Here is a 23,741-nt window from a genome sequence, read left to right as displayed (position 1 = left end):
GGGTGTCATTTCCTCTTGAGGAAATGAGATTAGAATTGAGATTTCAAAAACTGATATTAGAATCCAAGTACAACCCAGGGACAGAGAGTGAGTCAAGAAAAAGGTGTGAACTTCTTGTAAACTTGGTGAAATGGGAATTTGGAACAGAATTCATTTGGTTTAGAAAGATCAAGAAATATGAGCTTTTTAACACTTTGAATATTGAGCAAGTTGTACCTTTTAGGCACATTTTTAAAATGTCAAGTAATTCACTGGGCCTTTGAAAAAATTCTATTTTCTGTTACAAGTGCACAAATAAGAAAGCTTTTCTCAACTCAATTACTCTGAACTTGCCCTTTATTGAGTTAGAACCTACTAATCCCAGTCTATATCTGAATTTCCTATTCTAACTTCATTCTTTCTGCTTTGGAAATAGCATTCGCATTCCATCAGTTAGACCCAAAAATAAAGAGTGGAAATTTCTGTGGAATTCCATCGTGAAAGTCATTCTGTTTTTGGGCCCCACCTTGAATACATGATCGTTCTCAATATCCATTCTTCTCACCTTCCCCAATTTTTGGTGGCTATGTAGTCAACCTGGCATAAAGCCTACATTTCCCAGCTCCCCTTGCAGGTAGGCGTGGCATCTGGCTAGGTGTTAACCAATGAGATATGGGAAGTGTCTTTACAGGGAGGGGATATGCCTTTCTTCATCCTCTCACTCTCTCTGCTCTCTGGAACGTGGACTTAATGGCCAAAGCTTCTGCAGCTATTGTGGACCAAAGTGTGACCTGGAGTATAGAAACCAGGCAGCAACTAGATAGAAGAAGCCCAGATCCCTCACATATAGAACCCCACATAAGCCCTGGATGGACCACTTCTAGATTTTCTGAATGTGAAAGAGAAAGAAACTTCAATTCTTGGTGTGTCTTTGTCCCCTCATTTCTTACAGCCAATGCTAATTTCAACTCATATGAGTAATACCTTCCAGAGAAAGCTGATTTTTCCAGAGCAAGTCAGTGACAAGACAAAGTTAGAATTAGTCTTGCATTCAGAAATTTACCAAGGTGGGCGCCTGGGTGGCTCAGTCAGTTAAGCATTTGCCTTCAGCTCAGGTCCTGATCTCAAGGAACAGGGATCCAGACCCTGCTCAGTGAGGAGTCTGCTTCTCCCTCTGCCCCTCCCCATGCAGGTGCTCTCACTCTCTCTCTCAAATGAATAAATAAAGCATTTAAAAAAATATAAAAAAGAAATTTACAAAGGTGCTTTTGATTCTACACCCTTACAGGAAGAAGCCAGCCAGCCCTGCTTACGCTGATGGTGAAGATCACAGGCTCCAGATCTTCATAGGTGATCTTTATCTTTTCAGCTGCGCTCTTTGCCTGTACATCGGTCTCTGCAACCACAGCACAGACGATGTGGCCCACGCAGAGCACCTGTGGAAGGTACGGGCACGAAGCAGGTAGAAGAATATCTGTAGAAACTGTCTTACTCACCCGTGGCTGGTGTCTTCATTCTCATTGTTTAGCAATAATAACCATACTGGAGGTCACATTCAGCCACATGTGCTTGGCTAACAAACATTTCAATTGAAAAATGAATTTAAATATTACAGATGATTCCACTGGCCATTTTACTCAATGAATGTCAGCCCCCGAGGGGGTGTGAGATTGGCTGTGACCTGAATCTGCTATGTCCTCTGTCAAGCTTGGTTCTCAGGTGTCATCTTCATGGTATCATTTATCATTTTAGAGTTTAAAGATAAGGAAAGTGTTTTTTGTGCAAAGTGATTCCTGTTAGGAGCTATACTGTGTCCCCTTCTTCTTCCCAAACTTGTATGTTGAAGCCCTGAATCTCCAATGTGGTGGTATTTGGAGACGGGGCCGCTAGAGGGGTAATTAAATGTAAGTGAGGTTGTCAGGGTGGCGCTCCAGTCCAATATGACGGATGTTCTTACAAGAAGAGAAAGGACACCAGGGAGGCTCACCCACAGATGAGGTCGTGTGGGGACACAGTGGGAGGATGGCCACCCACAAAGCAAACCTGCCAGTGCCTTGATCTCGAGGGATCAGCCACCAGAACTGTGAGAAAATAAATTTCTGTTTTTTTCCAAGTGACCCAGTCTCTGGTATTTTGTAATGGCCTCCCGAGCAGATAATACAGCTCTTAAGCAACAGCTGACCTCTTGGTCTGGAGTGCAATCAAGAGAACAGTGATTCGTTTCATGGGTGAGGGAGAAACAGTCTGTGTGACTCACAGAGATGTGATGATACTAGCTAACCCTTACGGAGAGCCTTCAGGTGCCAAGCACTGTGGTAAGCTTTTCACATGCATTAACTCATTTAAATCTCACAACGACACCATGGGGTTGGTGCTATGATGAGTCCCATTTTACAGATAATGATACCCAAAGGCACACAGGTAGTGAAGGTAGAACAGCAACCAAGGTAGCCTGGTTCCAAAAGCAGGTATTCAGTGAAAGATTGTAGAATTGAATTAAAAGGTCAAGGAGAGCAAGAGCACTGTTATCAAAAATGGCGGGTGTAAGAGTCCGTGGGGGTGGGGTGTGTATGTGGGGTTGGTCCAGGAAGAGAGGAAGTCAGTATAAATAACGGAGTAGCTGTATTTCTTGTATTCTCCTTTCTAGTTCTTTCTAGGGTATTCTTTCCGGATACAGCCAGGTCCTACATTTATTCTTCAGACCAGGGTCAACTGAGCACACAGTGGGAAGGCTAGGATTCGCTTCTCTGCAATAAATGTCATTTTTACGATGTAATTGCTAAGCCTGCCTGAATAAAAATGTGAGGTGTAGAGAGGAGGTGTAAAAATTGGCACTTCTATCCCCCAATGGGTGGGGGTGGGGGGTGGCTGAAAACCAGCTGAGGGGGCACCTTGGTGGTTGTCTGCACAAAGTCGCCTGAAAAGGCACGTTCTGTACCTCATCTGCAGCCATCAGCTTGTCCTCCTCAGTCCCGTTGGTGCCTGGAATGTCCTCAGCTGTTACCACATCAACCACCCCCGGTAGTTCAAGGGCCTCAGATGAATCAATTGATCTGAAAAAAGATAAATATTTAAGAAATAGAAGTCAGCAAACTCTGAAGGCCCCAGACCTAAGGGAGGGATAGAATATTGTTGAAAATCAAAATATATAACCACTGGTCCAGCTTAGGTCCTGACCAATAACAGCTGACCTGCCTCAGGATCCAGGAGGCTGGGTCAGGGTAACCCTTCAGCTGCTGGAGGGGAGCTGGAGTTGGGGCCCGTGTGGCTGTGGCAAGGGATCTTCTTTGGAAGTTTAGGACAGTGGGCATTTACCATTCAGAAATGCAGTATTTCGGGGTTTTATCACCAGCTGGGTATCGCACTATTCAGAGTTACTCCTGGGAGCCGTGCCTGGGGCTCCAGCAGAGAGCTGAAGAGTTGTGAGGTTAGAACAGAAGCAAGGAGCTCACAACCACTGTTTTTGTTCTCTCTTTTTAATGGTCATTTCCAGATCCCCGCCGCTCCTCCTCCTGGGGATGATGACCTTTTCTTTATTCTTTCAATTTTAGGATCTCTGGGTTCAGGACACTGCGGAACAGGCACATTCTTCCGTGGGAAACTGCAGGTGTGCTTTTAAAAGTTTTCTGAAAGCTTCCCATTTACTTACATGATTTTTGCATGGGCTCTGGTGCTGGTCACCAAAACCATGAAAAGCTCTCTATCCACCATCGGAATGTCGTCACAAAATATGGCTTCACCTGTTGCATGTTTAAGACCTGAGAGGTGCATGACGGGGCGTCCCACTGGGTCTTGGAGGGCCTGGCGAGAATCCACACTCTGCAGACGGAGATGAGAGTTGCCCTGGGAAACTTGAATCTCCAGGAGTGTTCCGGCCACTCCTGATTCAGGGTTAAGAAATCAGTCACCCTCAGGCAAAAAGCCCTGGAGTGGGTCAGATGATAAATGTGACAATTTGATGATGTAACTAGACCGGGGAATTGTCCTGTCGGTTATGTCGCAATGCCGACCTTTTCGCAGCATTGTGAAATAGGTGAAAGGGCGCCCTAGCTTTTCCTTCTGGCATCTTCTTTTTCCGAGTCCTTCCCCTGGACTTTTTCTGGAATGTGGAGGGTCTCCCTGTCTGCTTTCTTACCTTTCTCATGACCAAACTGTTCACAGCTGAAGTGATCATGATAATAAAGCCTAAAGTGATATAAATCCTGATGGTGGGGGACCAAAATCAAAGCCAAAAGCTTAAGGGCCAACTTGAATGGGGTTTGGGGTTTGGGGTAGGGGAGAGGGGAGGAGAGCCAATGGCAGTAGAGTCCCCCTGGATCTACTTGTGGGCTGTCCCTGCAAGTGGCCCCAAAACATCACTGGGGGGATAAGGGAGATGGAGAAAGGGTTTGCTCTGGAACTCTTCTCAGGGACAATCTGTGTGTGGATGGGGTGGGGGGAGGGGCTGGGTGCTAACAGAGAATAATGGATACTTTCTAAATTGTCCTTCAAGGAGGGGGCGCGGTTCACGTACAGGCAGGGCTCTTGTTGCGCGGGCTGGAGATCAGACCTTGGCAATCAGGGCTGGAGGCTGATCCTTGCTACTGTCCTACTCGATCCTCCCCCCACACTTGGCTTGGGTGCTCTTCAAACAAATGCCCAAGGAACATCGGTCGGAGGAGATTATTGGTTATTAGTCAGGTGGTCAAACCATTCCAGGCTGGTTCAGCCTCAAGCGTGTACAGTGGTAGCTCAGGCCTGATCCTAGATTCAGTGTCTCCCTGACTCGGCTCAAACAAAGGGCAACATACCAGCAAAAACAAGGTCAGAATTAGAAATCCCAACTCTGACGTGCTTGCTTTGTTCACAGAGCTATAGCTTTTCTCTCAGTTTCTAGCTTTCTATTAAATTATACTCACTGACCTGGTACCTCTGCACTCCCTGCGGTCCTGTGATGGGGAAATCTTCTAGAGCACTTAGGAACTGGTCTGAAATTTCGGGATAATGATGACCGTCCTGAGAGACAATTCAAAACAATAAAGACGAACTGATTAGTCTGTGATTAAACTGGGCTTTGATGTATGTGGAAATGACTCAGCTAAAGCATCTGAGAAATTACAAGGCCAGAGCAGCCTGGAGGACCACCGGCCACAGCACCTCCCAGGATCTCCCTTTGTAGGAAGGCATCTTGCTCTCCTTCCCTTTCCACATAAGGAGGAACTGGACTGATCTCAGTCTGGTGCTCAAGTCACCCTGAGGCTGCAAAGGCCTGTCAGAGAGCTGAGTAAAAGCAGGAGAAGCAAGCAACTCGGGGTCTGGGCCAGCCAGCCCAGAATGAGCTGGAGTTCACCGTACACAAAAGAGCCCAATCCTGCTGGCTTTTCTCAGCAACGTGGCAGTGAAACTGGGAAGGCGCTCGGGTTTCTGAAACATACCAAGTGTCTTGACTCAGAAATGAATGGCAGCGATGATTGCCCTGGTGAATGTGGCTGGTGGGGGTCTACCTCTGAGTACACGGAAATGGAACACTGTGGGCGATGTGAGGAACGTCGGGTGGGGTGTGGTTGGAAACGGGGGTACAGCGTAGGGTGAGAGTTATATTCAGAGGGAAGGAAAGAGAGAGTGCTTAACTTACTCCAGAAGCTTCCAATCAGAAATTCTAGAAAGCAGCCACTTAAATAGTTGCATACAAATAAATTTTCATATTTTTTTTGAAAAATAAAATTTTATCTGACATTTTATATTGAATATAAACGTTCAGAAGAGACAAACCTAATCTCTAATGCCACGAAGCAGATCGGAGGTTGCCTGGGGACAGGACTGGAAGGATTGACTACCAAGGAGGCAAAAGGTAGTTTTGGGGTGATGAAAATGCTCTATACCCTGTTTGAGAAGGCTATGTGGGTTTGCACATTTGTTAAAACTCACTGAGTTTAAAGAGGTGCATTTTATTATATGTTATTATACTTCAGTAAAGCTGAGTTGAAAAGAAAAAGCAATTGTCCACTCTAGGCAGGGCGCCGTGATGCTGTGTTGCTCAGGGCATGCAGCGAATGTCTGTGAAATGCAGACAGCCTGGCGTGCTGGCCCTTAGATAGTCGCCCTCCAGGGCTGAATGCCCGAAGGAGGGATGGCTGGGAACGGACAAGGCCTGACTCAGAGCAGGTGACGGGTAGTGGCCCGGGCTGCCCACAAGACAGGTTGCAACAAGAGCGGAAAAGCTGAGGCTTTTGGCTCTAAGGAGGACAAGAATGCCAGAGCACTTACAGCCATGAACTTCGCCAGCTTCTTCAGTGCCTGCAGAACTTCCAGGTAGAATTTGAAGAAGAAACTGACCACCAGAGACCTCTTGAATTCCACTTTCCCCCCTGGAGCCCAGCCTGGGAGGGAGACTTCTTCCAGAAGCAGCCGGCAGGCTTCCTCCAGCATCAGCTCATTCCAGGGCCTGGGGGGGTTGGAGGCAGGGAAGGGGCGAGCTCGAGGCAGGTTTCAGTTGCACAGCACACACTAGATATGGGACAGCGACAATTTAGAGAACCCCAGGTCTCCTTTTGTGAGTCGGAAGGGAACTTAGAAATCACCTATCCAAGTCCTTCAAGAAAGTGCAAGCACTGAGGGACCGGAGAGTCATGGCAGAGTGAGGATAGGACCGTTTCACTGCGACATGAACCAAGCACGTCTGAGGGCCAGACCATGCTGGGACCAGGCATTACACAAACAGCCCACTGGGGACAATTCCATTAGGAACTGGACAAGCCTTTATTGAGGAAGAAATTGCGTGGACCCAAGCGGCAGCCATCAGTGCCCTTGGACACCGGCTGGTGTGGGTTTGCTGGATGCTGGTGTGTGTGTGAGGGCTGCCGCTGAATGTGGTCCCAGGCTAGTTTTGTTATATCCCTCACCCAAGGAGTGGTCCCTCACTATTCAAAGTCAAGTGAGGTTTGATTTATTAGCAAAATTACCAAGAGAACAGGCAGTGGTTCTACAGATAGGAGTTTCCATCTTCCCAGGGCTGTTAACAACACTGACCAGAACCAGATTTCCGCCTTTTTTTAAAAAATTAAGTTTCACCTTTGGGGCACAGAGTTTGCTGCTTACCTCCCCACGAGCTGCTGGCAGGATTTCTGTGCGCTGATCGTCGTGGCCCCAACCCCTCCATAGGAGATGCTCAGGTCCTCAATGGTGTCTGTGCCTTCCCTGAGGAGGACTCGCATGCCAGCATTCACATCGGCTAAGGCATTTTGCTGGCACTGAGCCTGTCGGAAGGCTGACGCAAATTCCCACTGCGGAGACAAGAACCATTTGGGGTCGTTTGACATGTCAAAACTAAGAGCATGGTTTCTGCTTTTTGGTGCCACTAGTTCATCGCTTAGACTCAACCCAAGGGAACACTAAAGTCATTTGGCACAATCAGAGGACAAGTTGGGGGCCACCAAAGGCTCAGCTCCAGTGCCTGATACCCCTGAGGAACGGGGATCACTGTACACTTTTCCTGAGGCCAAGATGCCGGGATCATGTCCGTGTGCTCTGTTTCCAGGGGTTCTTCCCTCTAGTCTCCAGATGCTTCTGTCTTCGTGAGGATAGAGGTGCCTCCCAGCACAGGCTCTTTCAAATGCAATTTGCTTACAGTGTGAAAGAGACCCACCACAGCTCTCGGTTTGTAGAAATGACTACGTTTCCACTTTGCAAAATTCACAAAGGAGTCAACTAGAACTTTCTAACAGTGGACTAGGGAATCTTGTATCAGGAACAAGAGTCAGGAGGGTGACGTCTGCCCCACTGGGCTCTTTGGGACGGTGACTGTGTGTGTTGTGACGCAGAGTTAGTGGCGATGACCTGTGTCTCAAGTGTGTTTCCATCTGTGGGGCCGCGGAGGGCGCTGTGTTAGAGTCAGCCTGGTTTTCTGTCTGGGGACTTTACTCAGATGCCCATTTGACTAGAACATGTCTCAAAGTTTCCACTGCCAAGGAAAAATAAATGAAGGTGACACATTGGCTGAAAACATGACTTAATATAAGACTTCCTGTGTAGCCAAGCTAACGCCTGGCTTTTGATCAGTGTGTGTGTGTGTGTGTGTGTGTATGTGTGTGTGTGCTGAATTGCCTCTCTCTGGGAAGACTGTCCTCTTGGATTCAGGTACAGTTTTGGGGAGAGACACAGAACATGGAGTGAGGACAGAGGACCCATGCCACAGCCAGCTGGGTGGTCACGTCAACCCCAGATAGCCTGTGTTAGCAAACATCTGGAGGTCCTTCTGTTCCTAGGAGCTGTTGGACTTAGTTGGAGGGGGAACTGGGGAGGCCCAGCCCCGGCGTCCGCCTCTTTGTGGGTCAGGCAGAGAGGCTCATTCCATAGCCGGGAAGCTTTAATTTCCGCCTCCCAGAGTCGATCTGTACCTCCCAGAGTCGATCTGTAGACACAAAGGGGTGTGGAAGCACCAGCGCCTGCCCTCACGGGCCCCACCCCACAGCTGAAACAACAGCCCCAAACCCACAGCCCAGAGCTGCTTGCCCAAGGGTGTCTGAGGGCTTTGGCGCTGGGCCAAAGTGAACAGGAAACAGGTTTTCGGGGCTGAGTTATTTTCCTTCCATCTGTTTGCAGATTTCTAACGATGACTGCATTCAGTTATGAAAAGGGGAAAAACAACTCTCAAACGCCACCAGCAGAATTCTTACCTTTTGAGAGTGAGGGATGTATACAGATTCCAAAATTTCCTCCGGCTTAAGGTCTGCACTTGCCAACCCGGCAAGAAAATGTTCATTTAGGGGAATCTGCCGTGTACCTTCTGTTGAAGAAAATGATATTTCTTTTCAGCTGCAACAAAGAATGCCTGAGTATTCTGTACTCTGATAAGTCAGTGGCAAAGCAGAGAAGGTCACCTTCCTCTGCCCCAAGTGAGGCAGCAGTCCGTGTGCACGACAGTCCGGGGCTCCCTCATTCCCCTGCCCAGGGAGGGAGGCAGTGGCTGCTCTGCACTCGTGTGTCCTGTGAGCTCCGCAGAAACAGGGTCATCTCCACTACTGGCAGAGCTCAAATCTTTGCATTTGCTTTTTGTTCTTGCTGCTGCTGCTGCTGGATACCTACACTCTTAAAATTAATTCACAAAACCCCCTTTCTACCCAACTATTACAATGTGGCAGTCAGAGCCATACCCCCTGTTATAAAAGTGGTTTGTGGCTCCACAGCGGTGGGCACAGCGGTGGGTTCTGTCCCTGACAAAAGCAGTGAGATGTTGCTTGGAATGTAGGGTGGTCCCGAAGGAGGCGGGGGTGCCCAAAGGAGCCCCTGCTGACCCTTCCTGGCCTGTCCTGCTGCGGGGTCCGTGAGCTCATCCACCAGCCTTGCCAGAGCTGGGCTGCGTTCAGGGTGGACGTGGCTTGGGCAAATCTGGAAAATGGAGACCTTAAGCCAAAGGCAATGACCAGCACCCCAGTAGAAGAACGCTACCAGTATGAGTACTACGCGTACTACTACCTACTACGAGTACTACGACTACTAATGCACAGAGGGCTCTGCATGGAGCCATGCTGTCTTTGCTCTCCTGATGCTCCAGAGTCTTCGCTTCGTCTTTCCTAGTCTTTGGGGGTCAGGCTGGGTTTGTCTTGGGCACAGGCGGGGAGGACTCAGGAGAATGGCTGACAGGGCAGGGCCAGGGGCAGGCCTCTTGGGTCCTCCCTCCTGGGCGGGCCCCATGCCAAGCTGAATAGGGGCACGAGAGCTTTTCCTCTACCTCCCCCCACTTAGGGATGGGCTCATATTATGGCCAACAAACCCCTTGGGAGGGTTACAGTCGCCTGTGATATAATTCCGGGTCAGACACACCCCCAAAGTTCATGTGGGGAGCCGACTGATAGCTTCCCTGCACGCCGTCGCCAAAAGACTGGCAGGCCGAGTGGGGTGGACAGAAGGAGAGGGCGTCTGATGGGTTGTCGGGGAGGGGCGGGGGGGGAGCGACCACAGGGAGAAGCAGAGGCCTCCCGGGGGCAGTCTGTTGCAGACAGTGGTCCCCACCCCGTGTCTGTCTCTGCAGGTGACCTCAGCTGGGCAGCTGGATGGACGAGCCAGGCTGTGCCCAAGCTGAGGCACAGCCGGGTGCACAGCGCCCAGTGAAGGGGCATGTGGCCATCCCTGGAGAAGCGGCAGCACAGAGGGAGAGGAACGTTTCCAGGAGACCGGGGTAGTTTTGCATGTAACGGTCCCGCGGGAATGGTGTTTCCCGCCAACATGCAAACTTAGTCACTCCCTTCCTCCTGTCCCCAGAGGGCCTGTGGTGTGGGCAGTGTGTCCTCCCTGGACTCTGGTTTCACACCCAGCACCTGAGCCAGGTGCGCATGAAGAGGAGGAGGGAGCAGTCCTCAGGCAGCAGACAGCCTTCCACTCGGTTGTCACACGCCACCACGGCTGTCACAGGCTGGGTTGTCACAGGCTGTGGTGGGGCGGGTGTGGCGTGGGTGTGCGTGTGGAGCCAGCAGGAGGCACCAGCCGCTCCCTAGCCTCCGTGTGCTTTCTTCCAGAGCCCGAGTTCCCTGTGCTGGATCAAGAGCCAGAAACCAGGGCTTTCACTTATAGCCGTTCCCTAAAAAGACAGAAAGTCCTAGGCCCAGTTCAGAAAGTTCTGGGCTAGCTTACCTTCTGATATCACATTGAGGGTAGCATTGCCTACAGCCAAAACTGGATTCAGATCCGAATAGCAGTGCCGACTTATAATGTGTCCCCCTAAGGACTAAGAAGAGATAGTTAGAGCCTTGGTCATTCTATCCCTCAGATCCTATGCCCCACAAGCACCTGCTTAAGTTCCTCTTGCAGTGAAAGTGTCCCAAGGAGTCTTGGTCTTGTTTGCAGAGGGGCTCCTTTCCGACCATCTGGGGGGCCACTCCCGCCCACTTTTTTGGATGGGGAAAGGAGCGGGCGGTAACTATCACACACACAGCATTCCGTCCGTTCTACCCCTTCACACACACTCACTCACTTCTCTCAACAGCCCAGTGCAACTGATGCCATTATCCCACTTTTCAGATGAAGACGCTGGGCACAGAGGAGTTATGAAAGTTGAGCCCCGTCTCCCAGCGAGGAAGGGGCAGGACTGAGATTCAAAGCCAAGTGGCCCATTGGGAACCACCCCCTGTTCAGCCTTGGCTGCAGCACAGGTGGCTGGGATACTGGCTACAGAGCTGCTGTCCCACGTCTAACACTGCCTCCGTCAAGGCCAGACCTCCCGTGGCTGTGCTGGGGCCCTGGGATCCCACACCAATGAGGGAGAGTGGCCCTTTTCCTCTTCTGGGATCTGGCTGAGTCTACAGCCTCTCAGAACTTGGGAGAGAAATGACTGGCCATTCAACTTAATACTCTCCTCCCCACACAGTGATGGCGCTTCCTGTGACCACCTTGGGTGGCTGCAGTCTGCGCTGGACCATCGGGTGAGGACAGGGAACCCCACTCCTCTAGGAACAGCTTGAAGTTCAAGTTCTTGTTTCCATGGAGCTGAATTTACCTCCCTGGATTTTCCCTATCAGGCATACTTCTACCCTCTGTGGCTATACGAAGTAAATCACATCTATCCTCGTGAGTCGGTACGTATTTGAAGGCAGCGCTCGCCATCCCTCTGGCTGTCCCAGTCCCCACCATTCCTCTTTCTGATGTGGTTTGCAGCCCTGCACTCTCCTGCCATCATCTCCTCACCAGGCTGCAAGGTGTTACTCCGAGTTCTTGGCAGGAGGAATCCCTGGAAGAGCTTTTTCAAAGGAAAAAGCTTCCTTGGTACCCCATATCCCAAGGATTTCTCACATACCATTTGGAGGTATGTAGCAGAGGGAACACGCCTATTTTGAAAACCCATGTCTCTTCTGTTTCTTCTGAGGTCAGAAACAGCCAGACTTTAAAGCGTGACTCTCAGATCTGAGCATTATTCTCCAGCTATGGTCTGAACAGTATGGAGTAGAGAAGGCTACCCTCCTTATTTTAGGTATAATACTTCTGTTAATGCAGCCTTAAACTAAATTAGGTTCTTTGACAGTCTTATGAAATTAGCAAAATTATGACTTCCTTTCCCTACTTGCATTGTTATTTGGCTATTATAGTGAATTTGACTTAGAATCCTCTTTTAAATATATTTTTAAATGTTTGTTAAATTTTAAGTGTTTGTTTATTGTGCCTGTCGCTTCAGTCTGCTAGACCTTTTTGCATACTGATTTTGCCAGTGCTTATTTCAAAACTGCAACTGAGATTAAGAAATAGGTGCAGGTGCACCTGGTTGGCTCAATGGGTTAAAGCCTCTGCCTTTGGCTCAGGTCCTGATCCCAGGGTCCTGGGATCGAGCCCCACACCGGGCTCTCTGCTCAGCAGGGAACCTGCTTCCTCCTCTCTCTCTCTGCCTGCCTCTCTGCCTACTTGTGATTGTCTGTTGAGTAAATAAATAAAATCTTAAAAAAAAAAAAAAGAAATAGGTGCAGTGTGTGTGATGAGTGGCCCCCAGAACATACTGCCATATTCCGGATCTGCTGGCCCGCCAGAGTCTTCAGCTGCTTCAGGAGGGCTCGGTATGTCTGAGTTTTCTCCTCTGGAAGCTCGGAAACTCGCTCAGCCAAGATGTCTTTCACTTGGGCCAGACTGCAGCCAGCACCTATTGTCAGTCCTAGGAAGTAGGTTGTTTTTACAGGTGACGTGGGAGGAGCCATCGTGGTGCCGGCGCTCTTCACTGGCTGCACAGAGCATCACTGGGAACCTACAATAGCCCAGATACCCTCACTCCCAGATCAATTCAGTCAGAATTTCTGGACACAGGGCTTTTTCGAAAGCTCCCCAGGTAGTGCTGTGCAGCTAGGAGGAACCCCTGGGCTGGTCTGTACTCTTCTTTAGACAAATATAAGGAAACAGGCGAGAAAGAAGGAATGACAGCAACAACTAGCAGGGGGCAGATCCTACCAGGACTTTCCCCATCCTGAGCACAGTGAAACAATGCAAAGCTGTTTGTGACTAAGGGGAAGAAATCTGATGGCATTAAAGTAATGACAAGGGACTTTCAGTCACCTAGATCACTCTATAACTGATAATGCTTTGCCGCGGATTTGCACCCCTGCGGGCAGTGCTGCTGCTCAACAACCCTGACAAGCAGTTCCACGAGGGCATGGCCAATCCAAATGAACGCAGCTCCCGGAGGGGCGTCCCCAGATATTGTGTTGGGTGTTGTTGGGAGTCCCCAGGGAGTGGCCGGGAAGTGGGAGCAATGGGAGAGCAACCAAGAAGACTGCTTGTTCGTATCGGCAGGCCATTATACCAGCTCTGGGTTTTCCCTACAACAGGGAAGACACAGGTTCAGATCAGTCTTTGAAAGTGAAGAAGTCACCCAAACCATCAGGAGATCACTTCTCTGGCCTTTTAAAATGACTCCTTGACTTCCCCGGGTTTGTGGGAGGAATGGCTTGCACATACAGTCTGATTTGACATCACTTCCAGGGCTGGGTTCTAACTTTAGTTAGTCTGTTTTCAGCAGGTCGCAGGCTAGGCTTTGATTTTTCTCTTGTGGATTAACCTTTGAAGAGACGGTTTTACTCTCCCACATAGCTTTATCTTTTATCAATATTAAAAATGTAGTTGGCACAATACCTCTCCCACCCCTGCCAGCGCACCCACCTAACACGTTACACACCTGCAGTTTCAGTCATCACAGCTAACCTCAGTGATCAGGGAAACCACTATCTGTTCCTTATTATCCTTATAGGAAGCAGATCTTGCCTAAAGAACTCAACTTCTCCCTCCCCCTGGAATGTCTCAGCCTAGAGCCCGCACCCTGTTGCTGCTCAGTGTTTGATGAAAGGCGCTCCGGAACGTGGGAGCCCATCCCAGACCTCTCAGCGACGGCTCTTCGCTTTCTATCACCACAGGGTCCATTGGAGCTTGGTCTTTAATTCTGCAAAAATCCATACTTTTCTCTCCCGAGCAGTGGGAAGTCCAAACTTGTTTCCTGCCATGCATTCCCTCCTACCCCATAGACCCAGAGCCTTATTAGTAGGGAAGAAGTCAGAAATAAAAAGATGCTGTTGTTGTTGTTATTGGTGGCATTATTATTATTTTAAGGTCAGAAGCATTGTTCAGACCAGCATGACCATCTCGTATTCGACACAGGTAAGACAGGGCAGTGCAGCCCCGGGAGGGAGTGAAAGGCTGGCTATCTACTCTGCTCTATTTCGGTTACTTCGTGCTAGGCTTGACATGACTGTACTGAGAAAACTCTGTTTACTGTATTTCTATTCATGTTTTATTCCATCTTTGGTCAAAAAACCTAGCCTGTATTTCAATAGAATTGGAAAGAGCTCCAACTTTGTTTATTCTCAGAATGTGGGTTTTGCTCTAACTTCATGTTTTTCAGAGTGCAGGGGTCTATGGGATGAAGAGGTACGGACTTTCTGGAGCACTTATTGTATTAAAGATTTTGAGAGGAAAACCTGTATACCGAGTCAGACATGTATGTGGTTTGGATCAGCATGCACAATTTACACAAACATAAGCCTTCACAGAAATTTATTTCCCATGGGGGTGTGTCCTAGGAGGGGGGAACACACAATTTGGCTCCAATGTGCCTCTCCCCCACCAATGTTGGCATTCTTCTGGGCCTTAGGAAATATTTGGGAATCTTGGGAAAAGTTCTTGGAGGAACATTCTGCCACTAGAGGGTACTCACACTTTAATTTTAAGAGGGCCTGAGGAAGGCATATTGGCTTCCTCAGATGTCAGAATCTGGCTCTACTTTGTTTGTAGATCCAAACTGAGCAGTCCATTCCAACAACAAACTGGGCAGGCCACAGAGTGGGCCTGGGAGATGGGGAAAAGCTCATCAAGTGAGGAAAAGAGTTCTCAACTGGAAATGGGAGATGTGTGGCTTGGTGTCCTGGCCACCGGCTGATTTGGGGGAACTTAGGCAAGCCTACTCTCCTTTTGCAACTTGGCTCCCTCATGAAGAATTCCTAAGAATGAGGGATTTGGGTAACTCCGAGGAATCTGAATCGTGTTCTGAAGGTCCTCTCAGGCACAGACATAAGGGGGCTCAGTGACAGGGGGATGGTGAAAAGTCTCCCCTTTCCTCTGAACAGAGCAGCTTATTTTCATTTATTTATTCTGTTTAAGATTTTTTTTTGAGGACAGGGTTGGGGAGCTAGAGAAGTCCGAGAACTGGGCTAAATGATAGCCAGGGTGAAGATAAAGGAAGAGTTCTCCTGCCTTAACTTCCTCCCTATTCTGGTTACCTCCGCTGCCCATCCACTCCCCATCCACCCGTTCTGTCCCTGCCTCTTCTCCTCCTCCTGCTCTCACCAAGATTGCCCCCCAAGTCGAAGCACATTCCTTTCATTTTCCCAGAGACATGCGGATGTGCTATGGGAGTCGTCCGGAGGCCGGACCTGTAAAGCTGCAGTGCGGGGGCGGGATGAGGACGGGTCCCTTCCCTTGCAAATGGGTGGGAGATGCCGGGAGAGGCACGCCTGCTGGTCTGCTGGGCGGCCCGAGTTTGGCTGATGACCGTCAGGAGCCAGGAGGATAGGACCCCTGGATGGCAATGGTACAGCTCCTACGGACTCCCACAAGTGCACAATGGCCTACAAGCCAGACTTAGCTTTCTGTTCCGTCTGCCTCCTCGCTGCCCAAGTTAATAGAGTCATCCATACCACTGCATCCCAAACTCAGGTTCCTGACCCACTCATTCATTTATTTTTTCCCCAATGATTCATTCGTCAGTCATTGAAGCGAGCGCTTATATGCATGTATCGTACTATAGGCATGAGGTCACATGCTAGGAGCTCCGCGGGGCGAGGAAAGGAGTAAAATAAGGTTCCTTTTGTCAAAGGGTTTGCCGTGCAAAGTCTTGCAGGTTTTCTGTCTACTTTGTGAGTACCCGCCTTGCCCGATGTAGTAGCATTTGCATGGAGCGGGCCCTTAAGGATGTTGTAAGTGACTGGGGTGTTTGCCTGGGCAGGTCTTTGTCTCATTTTACCTCTCGCCGTTGTCCGCATGAAATAAGTAGCATTCGAGGGCCAGACAGTATTTCTTCTACTTTCTCCTTGCAAACATCCTCCCTCCTAGAGACTGACTATCAACCGATGGGTAGCACTAGTCCCTTGCTGTCTTCCCATCAAAATTGCACTGCAAATTTATTGTCTTTAGGTCACCATGGCATTTTATAGGCAAGAATCCTGCAGGTGACTATAAGGTCTTGAATGATATCATCTGAATACTTCATACTCTGGGCAAAGCTTTTGATAGTAAGGTTTTATGGCGGGGATGTTATATCACATCAGAGAAATGATGAAGAGTTGGAAATAGGTCAGACAAGACTAATGTGTAAGTAGGTTCCAAGCTCCTTGGCAAGTGTAAGCTTTGGGCAGACAATGGTTCACCAGGGTTCTCCTAAGAGCACCAGGAACTCACCATCGCTTGTTTCGGATACCACACTGAGCTCAGGAATCCTAGCAGGAGAGAGGAGAACTGGCTGAAAATGTCCTTGAGATTTCATTGCAGGTCCTGAAAAGTAAATATATGTATTTTAGAGAGATTTAGGAAACAGAAAATGCCCTTTTTGGGGGCATTGAAAGTTTCTCATAAAAATATTCAGGTACTAATTTTTTAAAAATTGAGAATAAATGTGTACAGATATAAAAGCAGTGGCTATATACCCTGCAAAGTAAACTTAAAAGGATGCTCTTCCAGTAAAAGTATTTGCTTATTTTTTATATAGATAAAATAATGGATGGGAGGTTCTTAGAAAGCTCTTACATATTGGAACCAGGAGACATATATAAGAATATTCATAATAAGAAACATACAACCTACCGAAACTGAAGCAGGAAGAAATAGAAAATTTGAACTGACCAGTTACTAGCAATTTGAAGCAGTAATCAAAAAATTTCTAAGAAACAAAAGTCCAGGACCAGAGAGTTTCACAGGTGAATTCCACCAAACATTTACTTTTTTTTTTTTTTTTGAAGAGTTTATTTATTTATTTGGCAGAGAAAGAGAGCAGGAGAGCACAAACAGGGGAAGCAGCAGAGAGAGAAGGAGAAGCAGGCCCCTGGCTGAGCAGGGAGCCCGAAGCAGAGCTCAATCCCAGCACTCTGGGATCACGATCTGAGCCAAGGGCAGATGTTTAACAGACTGATCCACCCAGGCAAACATTTAAAGAAGAGATAATACTTATTCTTCTCAAACTATTCCAAAAATAGAAAAGAAAACTTCCAAATTCATTCTGTGAGGCCAGTATCATTCTGCTACCAAAACCAGAGAAAGATATGACTAATAACGAGAACTACAGGCCAATATCTCTGATGAACAGGAATGTAAAAATCCTCAACAAAATTCTAGCAAACTGAATTTAACACTACATTAAAAAAATCATTCACCACCATCAAGCAGGACTTATTCCTGGGATGCAAGAGTGCCTCAATATCCACAAATCAATCAGCTCGATGGGTCACATCAGGAAGAGAAAGGATAAAAACCATATGTTCATTTCAGTAGATGCAGAAAAGACATTTACAAGGTACAACATCCATTCATAATAAAAAACCTCGACAAAGTAGGCTTAAAAGGAATATACCTCAATAAAATAAACCCTCATGGCTAACAACATACTGAATGGGGAAAAACAAAAAGCTTTTTCCCTAACGTCAGAATAAGACAAAAGATGTCTAAGGACTAGTACTTAAACATAGTACTATAAGTCCTAGACACAACAATTAGACAACAAATAGAGAAAAGAACCACCCAAATTGGTAAAGAAGTAAAACTTTCACTGTTTGCAGATGTCATGATACTATATATAGAAAATACTAAGGACTCCATCAAAAATGACAACAACAATGTAGAACTGATAAATGAATTCAGTAAAATTGCAGGATACAAAATCAATGTATAGAAATCCATTGCATTCCTATACACTGATAATGAAGCAGCAGAAAGTGAAATTAAAAAAAACAATCCCATTTACCATTGTACCAAAAATCAGAAAATATTTAGGAATATACTTAACCAAAGAGATGAAAGACCTGTATTCTGAAAAACTTCAAAATACTGTTGAAAGAAATTCAAAATGACACAAAGAAATGCAAAGACATTCCATGCTCATGAGTTGGAAGCACAATATTGTTAAAATGTCTATACAACCCAAAGCAATCTACAGATTTAATGCAATCCTTATCAAAATACCAACAGCATTTTTGTTTTGAAGATTTTATTTATTTATTTATTTGACAGACAGAGATCACAAGTAGGCAGAGGAGCAGGCAGAGAGAGAGGAGGAAGCAGGCTATCTGCTGAGCAGAGAGCCCAATGTGGGGCTCGATCCCAGGACACTGAGACCATGACCTGAGCCGGAGGCAGAGGCTTAACCCACTGAGCCACCCAGGCTCTCCACCAACAGCATTTTTTAGAGAACTAGAACAAACCTACAGTTGGTATGGAACCACGAGAGACACCTCCCAAAGCAATCTTAAACAAAGGAAAAAACCACAGGTATCACAATTCTAGACTTTAAATTATATTACAAATCTGTAGTAATCAAAACAGGATGGCATTGGCATAAAAATAGACACATAGATCAATGGAACAGAATGGAAAACCCAGAAATAAACCCACAGTTATTTGGCCAATTAACCTTTGATAAAGCAGGTAAAAATATACAATGGGAGAAAGATGGTTTCTTCAACAAATGGCATTGGGAAAACTAGAGAGCAAGATACAAAAGGATGAAACTGGACCACTTTCTTACACCTTACAAAGAAATGAACTAAAAATGGATTAAAAACCTAACTGCAAGGTCTGAAACCATACAAATCCTAGTAGAGAACACAGGCAGTGATTTCTCTGACAGCATCCATAGTAACATTTTCCAAAGGCAAGGGAAATGAAAGCAAAAATAAACTATTGGGACTATATCAAAATTAAAATTTCTGCACAACAAAGGAAACAAGTAACAAAACTAAAAAGGCAACCTACTGAATGGGAGAAGGTATTTCTAAATGACATATCAAATAAGGCATTAGTTTTCAAAATGTTTAAAGAACTTACACAACTCAACAACCAAGAACCAAATAATCCAATTAAAAATGGGCAGGAGATTTGAACAGACATTTCTCCAAAGAAGACATACAGATGGCCAATAGACACATGAAAAGATGCTGAACATCACTCATCATCAGGGAAATGCAAATTAAAACTAGAGTGAGATACCACCTTATATCCTTCAGAATGGCTAACATAAAAACCACAAGAAACAACAGGTATTGGTGAGGAGGTGGAGAAAAAGGAACTTTTGTGCACCGTTGGTGGGAATGCAAACTGGCACAGCCACTATGGAAAACAGAATGGAGGTTCTTCAGAAAGTCAAATATTGGACTGCCCTACAATCTGGTAATTGAACTACTGGGTATTTAACCCCCAAATACAAAAATACGAATTCAAAGGGAGACATGCCCCTTTAAGTTATTGCAGCCTTATCTACAATAGCCAGATTATGGAAACAGCCCAGGTGTCCATCAGTAAATGATTGGATAAAGAAGATGTGATGTATACATGCAATGGAATATTACTCAGCCATAAAAAAGAGTGAGATTTTGCCATTTGCAATGACACGGATAGAGCTAGAGGGTATAATGTTAAGTGAAATAAGTCAGTCAGAGAAAGATGTATACTATATAATTTCACTCATATGTGGAATTTAAGAAACAAAACAAATGAGCAAAGTCCAAAAAAAAAAAAAAAAAAAAGGAGAGAGACAACCTAAGAAACAGATTTTTAACTATAGAGAGCAAACTGATGGTTACCAGAGGGGACGTGGGTGGGCAATGGATAAACTATGTGGTGGGGATTGAAGACCGCACGCACCACGGTGAGCACTGAGTGACATACAGAACTGCTGCATCGCTACATCGTATCACCTGGAGCTCATATGACACTGCATGTTGACTAGACTGGCATTAAAATTAAAAATAATAAAAAAGGAATATTTGTAATAGCCAAAACTTGGAAAGCACTCCATGTCCTTCAACAGTAGAACAGATGAGCAGACTGTACGTGGTCAGACAACGGGACCCAGTAGTTACCTGCACCACTGGGAGTGTGTTTCAGGTCAAGGATGTTGAACAAATAAAGCAAACCGAAGAAGAGTAGTACTGTGTCAGTCTATTTCTGCGAAGTTCAAAAACACGCTAAAGTAAATGACACGTGGCTTAAAGGCTCAAATATATGTGGTAAAATTGTAAAAACAAGAAAGTGACTGACCATCGCCACATTCGGACTAATGACTGCTCTGAGCAGAAGGAAGGGAAGGGGGTGTGGTTTCGGAGGGCTCAGGGAGCTTTCCAAGTTCTCAGTAAAGTTCTCATTCTTAAACTGGGTGTGGGTGATAACTGTGCGTGCACCGTTAACATACATATTTTATACATTTCTATTATATCTACTCATTATTTAACAAAAACAAAATAAAAAAGATAAGATAAATGAAATGATTTAAAAAAAACCCTCTAATATTTTTTTCTCCACACCTCAGGGGTGTCCATGATGTATACTCTCAAGGTATAGGTACATCCAACTTTGGAGACCATTTTATTATATTATAATATGATTTTTGTATTGTGCTTTTATATTATTAGAATATATACAATTTATATGTTATTTATATCTAAAATTATAGAAATAATTAGATCATTATATCATATATATATCACATATATTCATGACCTAAAATAGCATATTGTGTACTTCTATATTACATATTATATGATATAATGATCTAATTATTTCTATAATAATTTTTATAATACACAATTATGTTATATTCTTTTTATTATAAAGGATGAGGTTTTATCCTTGAAATGTAGAGCTTGTAGACTGAGAGTGAAGTAGGGGACAGGAGGTTGGGCGTGGCTCTAACGGTGGCACAGGAAACGCTGTAATCACTCACCCAGGGAGGTGTTGCCTGAGATGAGAGGGGCTTCAGGATGTTTGGCTTTCAGCTCCAGGAGATCCTTGAGGGTGCCAGGGGAGATCCAGGTAACCCTCTCTCCACGAAAGGTCAGAGTTTGTTTTTCTGGCTTCTCTGCCATTCTCTAAGTACAAAGGACAAGTGTGTATGCACATGGGCACACCTGCCTTTCAGAATCCCAGAGGGAGGAACATTCCTCTAGAGATAATGTGGGAGTCCCAGGGTCTACTTGACCAAAAAGATACTCATTACACTACACCCCTTGAATAATGCCTGTATTTCCACAATTAGATATTCACTTCTTTAACTTAAAATATGTAGCTCTTGGCTGGCCAATGATGATATAGGCTGGCCTCTGTCAATGACACTTCAGTATGCAGTAGTTGAACACAATTCAGTATCATGGCCTTAAAAATCATAATCACACTAATACTCCTAAATTAGCATTGTCAGCCTAGAGTTTTCCTCTGAAATCCAAACTCATAGATCTGAATGAGAACTTGGAGTCTCCTCTGAGATGTCTAATACGCATCTCAGATTTAACATACCCCAAACTGTGCTCCTCACATCCCATCCTTTCCAAAACCCCCAAAAAGGATCCCCCAAAGACCAAAAGGTCTTCCCCTTCTTTGTCAGTGGCCATTGTCCTTTCCAGCTGCCCAAAGTCCCAGAGTCAGCCTCAAACTCTCTCTCTCTCCTATACCCCACATCACATCTGGCAGCAAATCTTGTTGGCTCTCCTTCAAAATATTTCCAGAATCCATTCTCTTCTCAGCTACATGCTGACAGCCTGGTCCGACACCACCATCTCTCGGGATGGCACTAGCACCCTGACAAGGCTCGCTGTTCCTCCCCGTGCCCCTCGGCAGGCTATTCCCACCCCACCAGCCAGAATGATTCCCTCAGAACATTAATAGGAACCCATCCCTCCCCTGTCCAAACTCCCTAATCATTTCTCATTTCTTGCAGGGTAAAGTCAGCAGCCCAAATCCTTGTGGTCTGTTCCCCAGTAGCTTTCCAACCCCATTCACTATGCTCCAGGCGGGCCGCACCCTGGTCAGGACAACGGTTCTCCCACCAATGGCCCCTTTGCACCTGCTCTGTGCACCGCCTGGACTGCTTTCCCCCTACTGTGGAGGCTGCTCCCTCGATTCTGGTAGAACTTTTTTCAAACGTTATTTTCTCAGAGAAATCTTCTCTGGCCAGCATTCTAGCCTCCTTCTCAGTTTTTTTTTTTTTTCCCCCCTTCTTATCACTTCTCACTGTATCTCTTATCTGTTATCTTGCTTAATACCTGTCTCCCCTACCAGATGACAATTCCTTGGGAGTAGGCTTTTGTGTTAGTTTTAGTCCTTGCTCTATATTTAGTACCTAGGACAGTGACTGGCGTGTTGCTGGATGATTGGTATTTGCTGAATGAGCAAATAAACACATCAGAACCCCTTCAGAAATAGGTATTTTATAGAATGGGACCACTGGATGCCAGAGAGGAGAGAGAGATGCTGATAGAGGTAAGGGTAGGGCTAGGGAGGGCCCTGGAAGTGCTCCTTGGGGTCAATCTATTAGTGTTGCTGGAAGACCAGGTTAGAAGCTGAGCAAAGCTGGATGACTAGGACAATCAATGGGGACACAGTGCAGATGACAATGATGAGAGTGATGACGAAGCCATTCAACAGAGAGCCTCTCTTGGGGGTTCAGGGAGTGTGTCCAGGGCATCAGCCAGGGAGGGCTTGCTGAGCTGGGCGGGGACAGGCTTCCTGGTGTAATCAAATATTTCCAGAGTTTGACAACTTCACAGGAAGGAAAGGGTGGTTTTATAAAACTGATTTTACAACCATTGACATTTCAACAAACACATAAAGCACCCAACTTATCTTACCAAGAGTTCTGGGGGAAATATGAGCTCCTGGGTAGGGTCCAAGGGCTGGAACTCGTCTTCTGCAAATAACTCTGTGCAAATCTTTATAAAGGGCAGAAAATGGCCTTGTTAGCTCAGCTAAACCAGAAACAGCATTATAATTCTTTACGTTAATTGGGCAAAATGAACATAGTCATAATTCTTCCACTCTCCTAATAGGAGAGTAATGGGAAATAGTTCAAACCAGTTGAAAGTTTTAAATAAGAATCTTGTTGTAAGAGAAATACTGATTTGCCCCTGATATGATACTAAGGAAAAGGCCTTTTCCTGAAATAGTTCAAAGAGTCCCCTGTGAAACACCAAGACAATGTATGAGAAACTACCAGAGGTCAATAAGTTGGGGGACTGGTCTCCACTGTGCCCTAGACACTGTCCTTTCACCTGTCAAATCAGGATTCAAAATGCTAAAGGCTATGAGAAGTCCTGAAGTTTGAATAACAGTGACTCTAGACATACATGCCTATGCACAAACCATCCCCACTAATTTTAATAACAATAGTTAACATTTATGGAGTGTTATGTTCTAAGTGCTTTTACATGTATTAATAATTTGTTTAGTCCTCACAACAATTATAGAAAGAATGTGAATTATCATCTCCATTTTTACCAATTAGGAAACTAACGCATAGTGGAAAGTTACCCAAACTCTAATCTTGTCTGAAAGAGATCTGTTTAAGCTTTGGAAACACTTACTCCCAGAAAACATTCCTGAAATGGTACAGCAAACAGGGAGAACCATAGGAAGCAGAGCTAGAGGTCTGTGTAGTGGAGAAGAGCATGGGTAGACATCAGACAGAAGGAGAAAATCAGAGCCTGGCTTTGAACCACCCCATTACCAGGGCAGATCTGGGTTAATTCACAGCTCTGCCACGACTTGGCTCCCTGACCCTCCCAAAGGAA

At 46.1% G+C, this 23,741-nt stretch overlaps 2 protein-coding genes across 2 annotated transcripts in view; one reads left to right on the top strand and one right to left on the bottom strand.

The window, feature by feature from the left end:
* LOC132014431 (basic proline-rich protein-like) overlaps positions 1 to 2,087 on the top strand; it is a 55,760-nt gene extending 53,673 nt beyond the window's left edge. The window contains exon 2 of the mRNA XM_059395469.1: positions 1,268 to 2,087. The gene's annotated coding sequence lies outside the window, so the exon portion shown is untranslated. The remainder of the gene's footprint in view (positions 1 to 1,267) is intronic.
* The window catches only part of LOC132013437 (aldehyde oxidase 2), a 78,417-nt gene that overhangs the window by 41,628 nt on the left and 13,048 nt on the right, over positions 1 to 23,741 (bottom strand). The window contains exons 8-19 of the mRNA XM_059393153.1: positions 22,803 to 22,883; positions 20,903 to 21,047; positions 16,375 to 16,467; positions 12,438 to 12,589; positions 10,588 to 10,681; positions 8,634 to 8,743; positions 7,057 to 7,241; positions 6,226 to 6,403; positions 4,882 to 4,974; positions 3,629 to 3,798; positions 2,918 to 3,032; positions 1,293 to 1,415 (exon numbers count right to left, since the gene is read on the bottom strand). Coding sequence (XP_059249136.1) covers positions 1,293 to 1,415; positions 2,918 to 3,032; positions 3,629 to 3,798; positions 4,882 to 4,974; positions 6,226 to 6,403; positions 7,057 to 7,241; positions 8,634 to 8,743; positions 10,588 to 10,681; positions 12,438 to 12,589; positions 16,375 to 16,467; positions 20,903 to 21,047; positions 22,803 to 22,883 — 1,539 coding nt within the window. The remainder of the gene's footprint in view (positions 1 to 1,292; positions 1,416 to 2,917; positions 3,033 to 3,628; positions 3,799 to 4,881; positions 4,975 to 6,225; positions 6,404 to 7,056; positions 7,242 to 8,633; positions 8,744 to 10,587; positions 10,682 to 12,437; positions 12,590 to 16,374; positions 16,468 to 20,902; positions 21,048 to 22,802; positions 22,884 to 23,741) is intronic.

Source organism: Mustela nigripes, chromosome 3 (assembly GCF_022355385.1).
Source record: "Mustela nigripes isolate SB6536 chromosome 3, MUSNIG.SB6536, whole genome shotgun sequence".
NCBI classification, from domain to species: Eukaryota; Metazoa; Chordata; class Mammalia; order Carnivora; family Mustelidae; genus Mustela; species Mustela nigripes.
Note: the sequence above shows the minus strand (reverse complement) of the source record. Positions and strands in the feature narration are given on the sequence as shown.